Source organism: Alligator mississippiensis, chromosome 12 (assembly GCF_030867095.1).
Source record: "Alligator mississippiensis isolate rAllMis1 chromosome 12, rAllMis1, whole genome shotgun sequence".
Taxonomy (NCBI): Eukaryota; Metazoa; Chordata; order Crocodylia; family Alligatoridae; genus Alligator; species Alligator mississippiensis.
In genome coordinates, this window is record NC_081835.1 from 64,259,369 (window position 1) to 64,275,159 (window position 15,791).

The window sequence follows — 15,791 nt, forward strand, 5'->3', positions numbered from 1 at the left end:
ATACATACCATTAACGTTACAGAACCTTGGAATTTGTTGGCTGAAGATAAAGAAACACGGCCAGAAGAATAAACAGTTTGCTTATCTGGATAGCTTTTAATGGCAATATTGACAGAAAATTCATTCTTATATCCAAATGCTTGAATTACGACCTTTTCAGATGCCCCAACGTGCAAGATCTTTGGTGCAGAAACGACATACCTGCAAATGATAATAATAATAATAGGATAATGGAACTGCCAGTCTCTTTTGTACCTATTTGCATTTGAAATTCACTGAAAGACCCACCATTAAAGCAGACAGGCTAATGGCTTGACCTATTTCTAGTTATATTTAAATTGTCTGTTGAGAATGTGCTCTTGATAGCATGACATTCAGGTCTCCACACTGTGGCTGCAACACAAAATCCGTGTTTTTGATGAGAAAGGAGTTTCTTCAGCAGGTGACAGGTTGTGGATATATTAATATGCTGATAAAGGAACACACAGTTAATTCTTACCACAAGCCATGACGGTTCTACTGGCAGAAGGCAGGATTTGTCCCTAAGAGACCCCTCATTAGAGTCAAGGGCCTCCTTAGAAAATGCCAGCTCTTAGCTTTCACTCTTTTTTTTTTTACAACAGAAAAATACTAGAGCAATTCTTTTGTTCCAAAGAACTCCAAAAGACTACAGAAGACTACGGTGTTGTAACACTATAGATTCCCTATTCGACAGCTCTGGTTTTATCTTATGAATCATGTTTGTACACCTAACACATTTAGCATTGTGCTCTGGGGCATCCCTGAAAAGATCTCAGGGCACCCTTGTTGAGAATCACTGTTATAAACTCTATAGATCATCCCTGCTATGAAACAAAACCTAATCCCTGGTATTCAGAGATGTAGGAACTTCAATATTGCTTATCTGATATGTTGCAATATGATAAATAAATTCTAGTAAATACAAGTATTGTTAGGCATTTTTAACTGAAAATTGCTTTTGTGATAAAGATTTCTTCAGCAAATTGGAAGAGTAGACAGTACACTAGTTAAACAAAACCATTCTGATAGGAGCTATATTTATGTCATGTCTGAATGTGTTCAGACAGTTGTCCAACCTTTTGGCCCCACTGGCCAGATGAGTGGTGGAGGGGGATCCAGTCTGTAGGCCTGCACCAGACAAGGCCTCACTTTTGCACATCATATGGCAGCTGTGGCTGTAGCTTCTGCCCCGTGGTGGATCAGACCTACTGTCCCCAGGCTCAGCCCCATGCATGCTGGATCTTGCCCCCCTACCCCAGCCCTGGAATGCTAGCCCCAGCCCAGCCGTGTGCGCAGGTATAGCGGGTATAATTTTGAACCTATCTAAATAATGGCTTACAAATAATAGTGCAAAGAAACATTTACTTTAGAAAAACAGGCAATCAACATCTTTAAATAATTTAAATTTGAAAATTTTGGCTCTAAATCCAAAAATATCCAAAGGCATGAACACACCTTTTGGGTTTGTGAAGGGTAGTTAGCAGCGTTAGGCAAAAGTCAAGCAGAAGGCTGGGCAAGGCACCCTAAAGACTAATTGGGTCAGAGAACCATAAGCCAAGTTTGTCAGACGCTATAGTTGGTATCTGCAAACATGCACCCCATTCTGCAAGTCCTTTCTTAGGCAATAGTCCACCTGAAATCAGTGCGAGTTTTCTAGAGTGAGGATTGTTGAATCAGACCTACATAGTGCCTCTTGTATTGGCTTTAATTCTGTATTCATATTAATCTAAATTTTTACACTGGTGGCGGTAATCAAATAATATTTCCAGACAGTACACTATACTTACGTTTTCTCCTGACTGAAGCTTCTTCCACAAACTACCAAAATACAAAAAAAGCTGAAAATATTCATAGCTGACAAGCACCAACCCAAAGATGCTAGTAAATACTGATGAAACCACATTTGGTTCTTCCTTCAGTCAAGTCAGTCGGTGGCAGCTGTATTTATCTAACAATTAACCATTAACTTCAGATCTCTGAAAAGGCTGTTGTCCCTTCTCCTTATCTCATGACTTTGAAATTATCTGCACAACCAAAGCCATAATTTTGTCCACAGCAAGCCATATGTAATCCATCTCTTCGAATTTTCCTACAAAAAGTTTTTTTATTGCGAATTCCACTTGATCAAAATCTGCTTTCTGCAGGAACATGTCAGTTTTGATTAAATTTGTTCAGAAAAATCAAAGTAAAGCCTTTTGATAACTTCAGTGTTCAATTTAAATTCTTTTGGAACAGTAGTGTCATGTTTGGTTTTGTAATGTCTTTGAAGTTAGAAATACGTTTTATAGTAGAACATAAGGATGAAGTCAGAATCAAAACAAATTACGTTAATTCACCTGAAATGATTTTTTTCCCCCAAAAGTTTAACTTAAAGCTGTCAAAATTCAGTCCTCCATTCCAATTGCTATTGAAAACAAAGATTAAAATAACGGAATTTCCTAGGCTATGGAGATCCTATTACTCATGCTGCTTCAGTAAACTGATTATTGGTGGTTATCTGGTTGCAACAATATACTTGCTGTCAATTGCTTATTCTGCTGATTTTTCCAGTAATGTAACTGATTAATGGGTTCCAAGAAAAGTAGCTTACATTGAACAATCTTCTTTATTAGGATAAAGAAACTGCAGAATCCTTAGAACTATTCTGTCATTCCCAGCCTCACCTACAAAGCTTCTGCCTGTAATCCCATCCCTCTTTCTTCCTGACTGGTTCCTGAGACAAATATAAAACAACAACCTACATATGCTCATATTTCTTCAGTGCTTCCCCTTTTTTTCCTAAAAAAAATATATATAATCTTGATTAAAAATTCATATTTATCAGTTAAAGCTTTAATCAGTTCTTATATTATATTAACTATTGTTATGAACAATAACAATATAACCATAGTCAGTCATATTTGTGCCTCAAGGCAGATTTTATTATTTACTCAGCTCAATATTACATCCTAAATTTGCAGATCATTTGAGATGTCAAAACAAGAAAATAAGTCCTCTATTTTTCAAAATATCAGACAGGCGTTACCTTTTCCTTTACAGAAGTCTATCAGGAAATGCTGTGTGCACGAGGGATCCTTTGAATTGTGTCTTTCAACCCATTATTCAAGATCCATGTAATTTCATCTTGTCGTTTCAGGTCATGACCTATGCCGAACCACTAACACACTTAAATTTGGGTTCACTCTCACCCATCCTGTATCCTACTCAACACATCAAGCTCAAAGAAATGCCTGACAGTTTAAAAGAGATTTCCCCTTCTCACTGCACAAAAATCACAGCCTGGATTACGGGAGCCTTAATAGCCAGCCACGTGTCAACCGTACCCCATAATTTACAGCTGTAATTGCGTAGTAGCACTAGTGACTATTTTAGACAGTTGTAAGTTCTGTAGTAAGGCTATCAGGCCATTGCAAAGATAGTCCCAAGGCCCTAGAGAACATGAGTGAGCTAGAGAAAGCATGGGAGGAAGACCGTTATGCACAAGGTGACATCTGTATTACATGCTTTAGATTTGGAGACATCAACTGCTAGTCATAAAATACTCGTTTTATGACTAACTAAAGTTACATAAAGCCATTTTGCTTTAATTTCTCAAAATCATTCTGTCTTCTTTCGAATCAGCTGTTGTTGTCATTTTATAAAAGTTTAAAGGTATAATATACCTAAAAGTAACCTAAAGAAGAATGCACTGTGTTTGTAAACTTATCTGAGTCTATCCCGACCATACAGTTGGTCCAATAAAAAGACAGCACCCACAAAAATCCATGACATAAGGAGACATGTATTGGTAATGACTGTAGTAAAAGAAATGTTAAAGATAGAACTTTTACTCGCCTGCCAACTTAGTTGCAATACTTTAACAAACAAGTCTATAAAATAGTTAACCAAACAGAAATTGTGCAAGATTTTGCAATTTAAACAAACACTGTAGCCAACATTTACGGGAAAAGTAAATCTTTGATCAATATAACATGGTATTACCAGAAGCACACCAGGTTAGGATTTTTTGGTTTTCCTCTCAAAAGAAGTAATTCTAACAATGCTCAGAGGACAATGCCGCTGTCAGGATAAAGCAGTTAAAAATGATTGTGTCCTATTATTTATTTATTTAACAACATCAAGCTATGCTGAAACACACAACAAAACTTTTATATACACAGAAGCCAAGGGGCGCTGGAAAATAATTCTTAAAGTTTTGTTGTACAATCTTTACATGCCTAAAATTATTAAATCAGAGATAAATGCTAATGTTTCTTCTCATACCAGCCCAGCGTCTGGCTTCTTTACTCTTCGTTTCATCCAGGAAGAGCACACACCAACCGCAGATGCTTCCTCAGCCTGACAAAGAGTTTTTAAACCTGAAAGCTTGCTAAGAATTTTGTTTTCCGACAATGTAAATCAGTCTAATTAAAGATATCAGATTCACCCAAAGAACCTTGTCTGCCTATGTCCTTAGACCAACATGGCTTCAGCCTAGTAATGTTCCTTCTCTGCCTTCTCATTTTCCTGATTCAAAAATTCAAAAGACTTTTATCTAAGTCTATTCCAACCATGTGGTTGGTCCAATAAAAATATAGCACCCACAAAAATCCATGACATTAAAAATTATGCTTGTTCATAACCTAACACATACTTACCCGGCTCTGAAACCCACACTATATCATTTATATGAAACACCAACATAAACTTAGGGTCTGATACAGCTCTGTGTGCATCACGCCTGAAGTTTATGTTGGTGTTTCATATAAACTACATGGTGTTGTGCGTTTGCAGAGCCATGTGTTAGGTTATGGTTCGAGCAAGCAGAATTTTAGAACTTCACTTCCTGGTAGACCATGATCTCCATGCAGACTTTCAAGGTCTTCCAAGAAATGAAAAGCAAGAACTTTATCCCTTCCTTTATAAAAATATTCATAAAAATCACAGGGGAAAACTATGTTTTTTTAACCGGCAAGCTGAAGGCAACACAAGGCTGAAGTACAAACAAGTTTCACTCGTGCGAGATACAACTTTAACTGGAATAACGTAGAGACGAGTGAAAATGCTACCAGACTTCTCTTCGTGATGCAGCATGCTATAAATGCCAGTTAAAATTTTCGGTGTAAAAACCATTCCTACGCTCCAACGTGAAACAGCAGGGAGAACAAGGCAGAGAGCTCAAAACACGCCAGTTTGAAGATGGTTCATCAAATAACCAACGATTCTAGTGAAAAAGACACCCGCGGAAAAAAAGGCCAAGCTAAACCCTGCGCTTTGCCCGCTCCCCTCGACGTTGCAGGGTTTAGCTGGGGTCCACGTGCCAGCCGGGGAGGCGAGGTACGGCGAGTCGAGGCGAGGCGAGGCGAGGCGAGGCTCAACCCTGGGGCCTAATGGTCACCGCTGCCCCTTGACTTCATCCAGCACATCTGAAGAAACCAAACCCACGGTCAGCGATTCGGCGGGGAGCTCCGCGAGCCAAACTAGCCGAGGGCGTTTTTAATTTTTTTTCCAGAGGAACAGCCAAAAAACCCGCCCCGTGTCTGGAAGTTCTCGCATTATCCCAACCTCCCAATTTTGCCGAGGTGAAACGAGGCAGATTTTGCTCCGCTTCAAGGTGAATTCAGCACTTTGCAAAGAGGCTGGCTTGGGGCAGAGAGGGGGGTGAAATGCAGGCCTGACTGGAGCCTGCAGTCGGGCTGTGAAATAGGAGCTCCCTGGCCAGGAGCAGCCCCAAAGGGGGGGGGGGCAGGGAGATGAAGGCCCTGCTTTCCCTCACGAGCCCCCACCAACTGCCAGCCCCTTAGCCCCGCCCACCACGCAGCGGGCGGGGCAAGTGACGCCAGAAGCCCGCGCCAAACGCCCGCAGAAACCCCGCCCCCTGGGCGGTGGCCGTTGGAACTAGGCCCCGCCCCCTCGCGCGCAGCTCGGAAACAAAATGGCGGCGGCGCGGCGGCCTGGTCCGGGCTCTTAAAGGAGCCGCTCCCCGTAAGTGTGCGGGGGGAGGGGTTGCGGGGTACGGCAGGGCGAGGGGGAAAGGGAAAGGGGTGCGGGTCCGGCCCGGCCCGGCCCGGCCCGCGGGGGTCGGGGCTGGGCACGGCGGCAGGGCAGGGGAAGGCAGGAGGCGGGGAGGCGTTGCCATGCCAACCCAGGTAAGCAAAGGCCAGCGCTGGCGGGAGCCTCCCGGGGCGGTGCACCCCCACGGCCCCAGGGGAGGGGTGCAATCCCACCCCCCAGTGCCCCAGGTGAGGGGGTGCAGTCCCCCCCCAGTGCCCCAGGTGACAGTTGCAACCCCGCCCCTAAATGCCGTAGCTGAGGGGGTGCAAACCCCGCAGTGCCAAACATGACAGGTGCAACCCCAGCACCCCAGGTGACGGGGGTGCAACCCCCCCTGCCTCCCCCCCTCCCACCGTGCCAAAGGTGACAGGTGCAACCCCCCCCAGTGCCTTAGCTGACGGGGGTACAAACCCCACAGTGCCAAATACGACAGGTGCAACCCCCCCTCCAGTGCCTGAGGTGAGGGGGTGACAGGTGCAACCCCCCCCCCCCCCCGTGCCCCAGGTGAGGGGGTGCAACCCCCCCCCAGTGCCAAAGGTGACAGTTGCAACCCCCCCCCCCCGTGCCCCAGGTGAGGGGGGTGCAACCCCCCCAGTGCCAAAGGTGACAGGTGCACTCCCCCCCAGCACCCCAGGTGAGAGGTGCAACCACCACTCCCCCCAGAGCGCCCCAGGCAAGGGGGAAGCCTCGCCTGATCTCGCACCCAGCGGCGACCCAGGCCAGGCTGCAGCGCGCACGGCCAGGCCGAGCGGCAAGGCTGGGGCACTGCGGGTGGAAGGCGCGAAGCCGTGGTGCGCGGCGCTGCAGCAGCGGGCCAGGCCGTCCGCTGGCGCCCGAGGAACAGATGCGTGAGGGCTGGGCAGTGGCCGCGTGCCTGGGCTAAGTGGGTGAGGCAGAGAGGTGTGAAATTGTGTCGGTGGCACCGTAGAGGCATGTGTTGCCCGGGCCTGGTGCTGGATGCCCTGCTGCTGCGAGGCAGCAAGGCAAAGACAAGTCGGGCCGTGCTGGCAGTACGTACGCTAGCTCAGTGTCGTGGTGAGAGGTGCAGTAATAACCCAGCATTATTGCAATTGCAGGTTACACCAAAGCCTTTGGTTTGCAGCAGGACGATGCTTTTGTACTTCTCTTTTCTGGCATTTTGAAACAATAAAATACGGTGCGATGTCACTTAGTTGCCCCTTGAAGAAGCGAACATAAGCATACTGCAGCAGGGATGCTCTGCCTCGGGTTTGTGGGCTACATCTGGCCCACGGCGCAGTGTCGCACAGTCCGCAGAGCTCCCCGTGGGTCCAGCAACTCCGCAGCGGGGAAGCAGTGACAGCATTACTTGCTGCCCCCTGCTGCTAAATTTCTACACCGGTGGTGAGCCCTGGGCGTGAATAGCATGGCCCCGTGTGCTAGACTGTGTGCATGGGACTGGGGCAGCCCGAGGCTTTGTTTGGGCAGCATGGAGGTCCAATGCAGGCAATGCGAGGTGGGATCTGGATGGATGCGGCCTGCAGACCGGTCCTGTGACCTGTGGGACCAAAAGCGGGAGCACCTCTGTGTTTCAGTGTACTTGCAATGCTTCATGCCAGTGCTACTTCATGTTTGCATTGCAGCAAGCTGGGCTGTGAGACTTGGTCCTGCAAAACTCACATAAAATTAGCGAGCAGCAAACACCTCTGGTTTCAGGACTTATGTGAAGGCCATCTATAAGCATGCAGCAGCTGGGCGCCTCAGACTTGCTTGCATGACTTAAGTCTGAACTGGTGTCAGTTAGAGAAGGGGCTTTCCTTTTGAAGCAGCTGTTTATTAGGGGCTTTTAAAACAAAAGGAGAAGCGATGAAATTAAATGCAAGGGTGGCATTATTGCAGTTGTGAAGTAACACAGGTAGTTGCCCACGTGTACAGACTGAAAATCCTAATGATGTATTTACAGATGTTTGTTATATGACCTCTGTGCAATGAAGAAGGCCTCGCAACAAAGAACATCACCCAAAAAAACACAGATGTCACCCTCTCGTACCCCAAGTCCAATGTCTACTGTCAGCTCAAGCACCAGGTCACCATCTCCTCTCAGCAGGCAGGGAACTACAGCTAATTACAAACCCAGGGGCCAGAGACGTCGACAACTTGATGTTGCAGGGGAAAGTGATGTAGGAGCTTCTTTTGAATACCAGAGTGAGAAAGGTACTGTGTAAATAATGACTGCTGGTGTAAAAATTGATCCCAAATGCATTTTGATATGGACAGTGTGAAATAAGGTTATTTTGTTCGTTAAAAGTGACATTGAAGGGGCATTGTCATAGCATTTGTATCTAAAATTTGGCCCATAATAGAGGTAATCTCTGCCTTGAGAAGTTATAAATGGATTGGGGATTCTCTAAAACATTGGCACTATAAACTGTCTATGGATACTAAATGAGGCCTGGGTTCATGGTATTCCCCTGCACTAGCAAGTTTTGCTGAAATGGCACAGGGAAAATGGATCCTGGAGATTGTTTGTTTGAATATTCACTCCTCCAAGCCTCCAGAGACACTGTACCCTCCTCACGCACAGTACTCCTGGAGCTACTTCTGACGTGTTCATTTTCTTTTCATACCTTCCGCAGCATAACCATTCCCAGATTTCCCTTTTTTTAACATTACAGTAAGTGAAACATTGTACTTTTTTGTTCATTTCAGTGCTAACAGCATTACATATTTTTTTTCTATTGTTAACTTCAGATGAAGATAGCCCAGGTGTTCGGTACATTACAGAGTCATTGATTAAAAATCTGTCCAAACAGGAAAATTTGGCATATGTAAACTCACTGAATCTTTCTCTTGGTAAGGATTTGGACAAAAAGTTTAAGGTGAGTTACTGCAAGTAATTTTTTATTAACAAGAGCTGAAAACATTATATGAACGATAATACAGTTTTAAAAAATGTAATTGTTATAATTTCTGAGCTGACCTTTAGAACCTGTTGCTGAAAGGCTTTATAATATCTTGTACTATCATTTTATGAACATATGATTCTTATAAATGGTACCTCTGTATGTGTGTACATGATAACTTGTTTATTTTTTAGTATATAGAAAATTTGGAAAAGTGCTCTAAACTAGAAGTACTAAATCTCAGTAACAATCAAATAGAGAAGATTGAAAAGCTGGATAAACTGCCAAAGTTACGTGAACTCAATTTGTCTTACAACAAAATCAGGTAAGCATAAAAATTTGTTTTGGAAATACAGTGGAAATTTAGAAAGTTAAGATCCCTCTTGTATGTTTTATAAAGCATTAGAAATCACACCGAGAAGTGTTGTATAAATCCTAAATCCATGTAATCCAATACAACACTTCTCGCTGTGATTTCTGATGACATGTATATCATTTGATATAATGTAGAGATATTGTGTAATATTAAAGCCTGGTATCAGGCCTTAATATTAATAAAGGTCTTCCTATATCATTACATCAGCAACAGAGAAGGATTCGCCTTCAGAAAAGAGAACCGAAAGATTAAAATGAAAGGGCCCGATCATGCATCGTGCGCTTGCAGAAGTCTTAATTAATACATTTACCACCAACAGACAGCTTCCACTATTTTGAGGAAGCTATTTTAATTGGGTAATGTAAAAATGCCGAGGGACGATTGGGTGAAATAGCAAACTTCTGCATGTTGCCCTTATTATTTGCCATCAGCAAAGTAAAATTAGTAACATCTCTTTTAACAAACTCTGGAGCTGCAAACATGATAACCGCAATTACAGCAAAGAGGTTAAAGGAAGTGTTCACAAGACTAAGTAGCATTTCTGCACAGTGCAATGAAGCAACTTCCTCTCTCTGGAGAGTTAGAAAATAAAATAATGCCGAAGTAATGTTGCTTTATTTTAATGTTTATATATATCTAAGAAATCTAGTTATACAGTTTCTTTTCTAATCAAATACAAATATAACTTCAAGATTTCATTTATTTTTCTTGAGTACAATGAACAGCTTAGATAAAAAATATATTTTGTGTAATATTGCTATGTATTTGAAATATAAATTATGTTTTCGTGTCCATATCACTTTGTATCTGAAGCATGAAATTAAGGTTGGTCAAAAGAATTAATACTTGGGCTGCTATGAATTTGACTAATTTTTCTTAAATTTTCTTTATATTGCACATATTCCATTTTTGTGAGGCTACATTGGAGTCACATCTACATAAATGAAATAATGGTGCCTGTTTTTTTGTCTCTGCTTGAGTCTCATGTTTCTAGTAGATGCTTCTACTAGAGAGAGGAGGGAGATTCTTCTACTAGAGAGAAGGGAAAGATGTGGCTGGCTGTTAATGCTACTGTCAAAATCTTTTCATCATTTTAATTATAAAATGTTAAAATGAGATATAAGAGATTTGATGCAATGACCTGCAAAAAAGTGCAGCAGCAATAAGCAGCCTTTGTTCTAAGTGCTTTAAAGCATCCAAAGGTTTTCTATACAATTTTGTTTTGACCTGTAAAACGACCTCTACTAAGCAACCTTTTTTTGCTAGTTTCCTGGGTGATTATTTAGGGTAGATTTTATTGTACAGTATCCCTGAGGGCATAGCTGCAGTGTTCATCTGACTTCATTCCTAATAGCTAAATTCCATGTTTTCTTTCTTTTCAGTAAAATTGAAGGTATAGAACATATGCAGCATCTTCAAAAGCTGAACCTTGCAGGGAATGAAATCGAGCATATTCCTGTGTGGGTAGGAAAGAAATTAAGGTCCTTGCGCATCCTTAATTTGAAAGAAAATAAAATATCCTCAGTAAGTGACGTCAGCTAGCTGTGATAATTGTTCACAATATGTTATTTTTAAAGACTTTGGTAACTGACTTTTTTGCAATGTACATAAGCTAGGATGGTCATTATTTTAATAATTGCATGCTCTTTGTAGGGAAAAAGGTACAGCAGTAATTGATTTACCATCAGCTTCACAAGGCTGCTCACTGTGCAATCAGGAAAAACCTTCCTCTGTTTTAAAACTGTTACGTTAGTCAGGACAAAGCAAGGTTTTGCAAGATGAGGGGAAACTTAATGGAAATGGACAAGGTTTTTTCTCATGGTTTCCATTCCAGTTCTTCATGGACAGTGCATCCACTTGAAATTAGCTCAAGTTAGCACTATGTCTTGTGGAAAGCACAGGAACAAAAGTCACCTTTTACTTGTTTGAGACATGATTAGAGTAACTTCTGAGGTTAGCTGTGATGAGAACTCACATGCTAGTAGCGCAGCTCTTGAAGGAGCCGTGGCTACTAGTGGGTGAATAGGGTCAGCCCACTATATAGATAGTTGCTTGGGACTGGGGTGCCCTTTCCCTGTGAACTCCTATGATCCATTTGACTGGAGTGTTGGACCCTCCTAAACTCTGAACCTGACTCAAGTAACAACTATTTGGAATTTCCAAAGCCACACTTGCCAACTTCCTATCAGGAACAGTTTCATTCCAGGACAAGAATACGCAACTTGTGCTCTGATATTGCTCTACACTTTTGTTCTATGCACCCTCTTTTTGTATAAAAACAAAATGTATCTTTCACTATGATGATAATTTATTTTATTTAACACCAGCAAATAGGTGGTAAGGAAATGATTGACCTAAAACGGCTATCTACTCATGGTATCTTCTTTTCTTTGATTTAGCTCCATGACATAGCTAAGCTGAAGCCACTAAAAGACTTGACTTCTCTGTTTCTGGCAAACAATCCAGTTGTAAATCTGCCTCATTATCACCTGTATACCATATTCCACCTGAGGTCACTAGAAAACCTTGAGGGACAACCAGTGACAAATCACGACAGGCAGGAGGCTCTCGAGAGGTTCAATTTAGGTAATTGCTATGATACGTGAGAAGGACTGTGAACTCTACCAAATGTAGATGGAAAGCTTTGTAATTGAGGTAGTTATTTGACAGATTGTTAAACAAGGTTTTGAGTGACATGGATGACACTCCTGAATTTTAAATTCACTATTAAAGTTCACTGCTAATCTCTCATAAACAGCTATTTCCTCTGAAGACCATTCACAAGTTCCTCTAAAAAGAAAAGAAATATGTTAGAATTTTGCACTGCTGGGAGGTTATTAAAACCGAAAACAGAATTGTCCTTTTATTTAAGTCCATTGTTTAAAAGACTGACTGTATCCATCATAAGGTCACAAGCATAGTTTTGTTTCTGATTTCACTTTAAATTATTATACTTGGTAAGGGTAACAAACATATACTATGTCTAGTTCATGGTTACTCCATTTCTGTGCTTGGTCAGAGAGTTTGAGGAAGAAGAGGGCTATAACGTAAGCTTTTTTCCCCTTCTTAGAAGCAGAGAGAAGTTTAATGATGGCATCCCTGACCTTCTTTGAGCAAGCCATCTTAGAGTCTTAATTTTTGCTCTTGACTGTGCAAAATGTCCTCTTGCAAGGGGTAGAAATGGGCCACTGAAAGTATCTACTTTGTAATCCAGAATGGTTTAGTCCCTGTGCATGTATGTCGTGATAGCTAACAAAAAGAGCCATTGTGGGTTTGAGAGAGTATTCTTATTATATCTAGGAAGCATGGCAATATAAGTCACTTAAGAATTTTTCAATAACAGTTTTAACTATTCGTATCATTTGCCTGGATTCCTTACAGCAATTATTAGATTTATAGGATACTTCTTTTCTGGTTATCATATATTAGATAGAAAAAGATGTGGAAAATGAAGGCAAATGTCTTTATTTTGTTTTATAGAAGAGATAGAAAAGTTAGAAAGAGATTTGGAGAAAACAGTAAAAGAGATGGAGGACCTTAAAATTAAACAGTCCCAAGTGCTTGAGCAACTTCAACATCAAGATGAGGCGAACAGATCGTTAAAAGAGAAGGCCCTGCAACAGAAACAAAGCTATAAAGAACTTCAGAGGGACTTAGACACCAAAAATGAACTGGTAAACTAATACTTTGCATCAGATATATTTGGGAATAATATTTTTTTACATATTCATAGATAACTGTGAATTTTAAATGCTAGGAATTTATGTTTAAATTTGTATTTGGATCTCTGTGGCTTGAAGGGCATTCTCATCCAGCAGGTGACTTTTTCATCCATGTCTTGGAGCAACGGGCAAAATCTGTACAGTATTACAAAAACTAGCACTATCCCAAGTAGCAGTTCTGGCCTAGAGGCAAAAGAAGGGATGGATCATAGCAAATAACCTTACCATATCAGAAAACCTCAAACTTCAAGGGTTCAGCAAGGTAAAGATGCCTGGAGAAGCTTATTAGGCAGGTAGAGACAGGACTTCAGTTTGCAGATTTGTTGAATTGGGCACCTTTCACATGCAATATATTCACTAAAGCCAACAGTCCACTAGTACGCTTCAGATGTCTTTGGATGGTGTTCCCTCGAAAAAGCTAAAGTAATGTACATACTAGGAAAAAATGGCTAACTGGAGGATGCTTTGCTGGTGTTGCCAAGGAATAGTTATGCTCTAATTTTGCAGTCAGTACCTCAAAATCACGTAAGTAGCAGAAACAATAACTCAGTTTGATTTAATTTAGAATAAAACATTTGCGTCCTTGCGCATGACTTGCCCCATTTTTCTTTCTTTCCTTCTCAACAGCGCTTACATTTTTGCCCCCATGATTGCTCCTACAACTCTTTATCCCATGTACTATTTAAGTAGCCTGTAAGCTACCAACAAAAATGGATGTTAGTTGTCTTGCCACTTGGTTTGACATGGAAATAGGCCTTTTGGGATATACAGATTTCTCATGAATTAAGCCTTTTAAGGTATAAAATGTTGTATATTTTCTATTGCTTTAGTAGTAAAAAAGCTATTTGTCTCTAGTCCCTTTTTGTTTTAAAATTCTGTGCAACAATAAGAGGTTAAGTTCCTCAGAGCTGCTAAACTTCCAGCATACTGAAACTTCTGCACTATTTTTTTAAGCTGCTGCTGTAACAATGTAAAAAATCTTGAAATTTATTTAATCTTTGTTGGATATAAATGCAACATTTACAAAATTGGCTCCTAAAATGTGACGCTCTATATTGCCAAGTAATAATCGATTCATTCATATATATGTATGGTAAGTTCCAAGTAATATAGATATAATATATATATATAATTAAACTCGTCTTTCAGACAGGCACATCTATATGGCATGTCCTTTAAAATATTATTGCTTAATTTTCCCATAAAGTAAAGTGAATTAAGTAGTTTACTTTTATAAATATTTCCAACACACTTTCTTCTAAACAGCAGCAGGTTTCTGAAAAGTAGTTTTCAAGTATAGCAGGGTTTAGCAGAGTATGTATTACAACTTAACCCACTCTTGACCTTTTAGATGACAAACATTGCTTGCTTCTTTCTCCCTTTAGCTGGTATCTTGGTTTGTCACAGTTCCCTTTCTGCTGAGCCTTTATTCCTCACTAAAGGTAGTCCCCATGTACAGCTGGACTGCACAGGTTTTTTTTATTGTGCATAAGAATTGCTTGCATGGTCAGTAGTGTCTAAACATAAAAGGTTCCAATGAGACTGTTCATTTGATGTAATTTATTCTCTCAGTCATCTTCCATTTTTGGAATTTGACCATTTTTTTGCATGGCATGAAATACTTTAATTTTTAAACTTCTTGTTAAGCCTACTGCTTATTCCTGTCTATTCTATTTCCCCTTTTCACTCCATTAGTCCTGTATTCTGCTTTCTATTGAGGCCTTGCTGCATGCTCTCTTTCAGGTCTTCAGCATGAAAATATGATCCCCTCACCCCCCCCCCTCCAAAAAAAATCACATGATGGACCTCTACTAAAAGTTGATTAATGGCAAAGGTTTAAAATACATTAATATTTACTGTTTTAAAGTACTGTAAATAGTATCTTTTCAATTAGGAGAATTTTACATTCCTGTCAGTGCAAAAAAAGAAAAAGTAAGAGTGTTGAGTCACACAGTGAACCATATCATTATCATTCTTCAACTGTTAACGTTCTTTAAAATTTAATTGGATACAGTTTAGGTTGCCTTCTGCTAAATGACCAGTTGCAGAACCTTACCATGAATGACAAATCTTTGACGAAGCCATTTATTGCAACGGTTAGCTATGTTTGAATCGTATGAAATGAAGTTTCAAAGGACCTTCATGTGATCATTTGTACTGAAATTGTGGTGGTTTTGTCTGCCCTTGTTTATAGTAATTTAAAGCTAAGGTAAAATACATCCTTGTGTTACACCTGTTGCCACAAAAAAATTCATAACTTTTTTTTTGATATCACTGCAAAGGCTTTGGAATGACTGTGTACATCATACACACATCATATGCTGTTAATTTGAAATGTATCTTGCAATTCAGTGTGGTCATTTCTTGATAACAGTGCTTCTTTTTGTTTCATGCTGCCATTAGCTAAAGCAGAAGACTGTGGAGTTAACCCGAGCCTGCCAGAAGCAATACGAATTGGAGCAGGAACTGGCTTTTTATAAGATTGATGCCAAATTTGAGCCATTGGGTTACTTTCCATCAGAGGTAATATTTTCAAATATGAATTTTGTGTTTCTCAAACTGTGAAGGAGGTTATATTTTTTGCCCACTCGTAAATCTTGCTTTACATATGGATCCTTGTTATAAATAAATGGAACTGTAACTTTGATTTTAAATCAGTTTAATCATTGTAGCCCGCGTGTTTTCTTGATGAGATTAAAATTAATATTTCTTAATATTATATAGTATTTAATATGTACATAACAATGCAAATACTTTGTTTAGCTTAATGGAGCAAAC

General features: G+C 40.7%; 2 protein-coding genes across 6 annotated transcripts in view; one reads left to right on the forward strand and one right to left on the reverse strand.

Annotated features, from left to right (window-relative positions):
- Positions 1 to 2,323, reverse strand: part of C5 (complement C5) — a 45,138-nt gene extending 42,815 nt beyond the window's left edge. The window contains exons 1-2 of one of the 2 annotated variants that reach the window (XM_014603739.3): positions 1,809 to 2,018; positions 9 to 201 (exon numbers count right to left, since the gene is read on the reverse strand). In XM_014603739.3, the coding sequence (XP_014459225.1) occupies positions 9 to 201; positions 1,809 to 1,924 (309 nt within the window). In that variant the 5' untranslated portion in view covers positions 1,925 to 2,018. Of the gene's footprint in view, positions 1 to 8; positions 202 to 1,808 lie in introns of both variants that reach the window. The other variant, XM_019475954.2, reaches the window with a different exon arrangement.
- A 3,578-nt stretch (positions 2,324 to 5,901) lies between these two features.
- The window catches only part of CNTRL (centriolin), a 43,463-nt gene continuing 33,573 nt past the window's right edge, over positions 5,902 to 15,791 (forward strand). For all 4 annotated transcript variants that reach the window (XM_014603796.3, XM_014603797.3, XM_059715706.1 and 1 more), the window contains exons 1-8: positions 5,902 to 5,985; positions 7,976 to 8,226; positions 8,764 to 8,891; positions 9,110 to 9,240; positions 10,674 to 10,815; positions 11,691 to 11,877; positions 12,772 to 12,965; positions 15,417 to 15,536. In XM_014603796.3, coding sequence (XP_014459282.2) covers positions 8,001 to 8,226; positions 8,764 to 8,891; positions 9,110 to 9,240; positions 10,674 to 10,815; positions 11,691 to 11,877; positions 12,772 to 12,965; positions 15,417 to 15,536 — 1,128 coding nt within the window. In that variant the 5' untranslated portion in view covers positions 5,902 to 5,985; positions 7,976 to 8,000. The remainder of the gene's footprint in view (positions 5,986 to 7,975; positions 8,227 to 8,763; positions 8,892 to 9,109; positions 9,241 to 10,673; positions 10,816 to 11,690; positions 11,878 to 12,771; positions 12,966 to 15,416; positions 15,537 to 15,791) is intronic.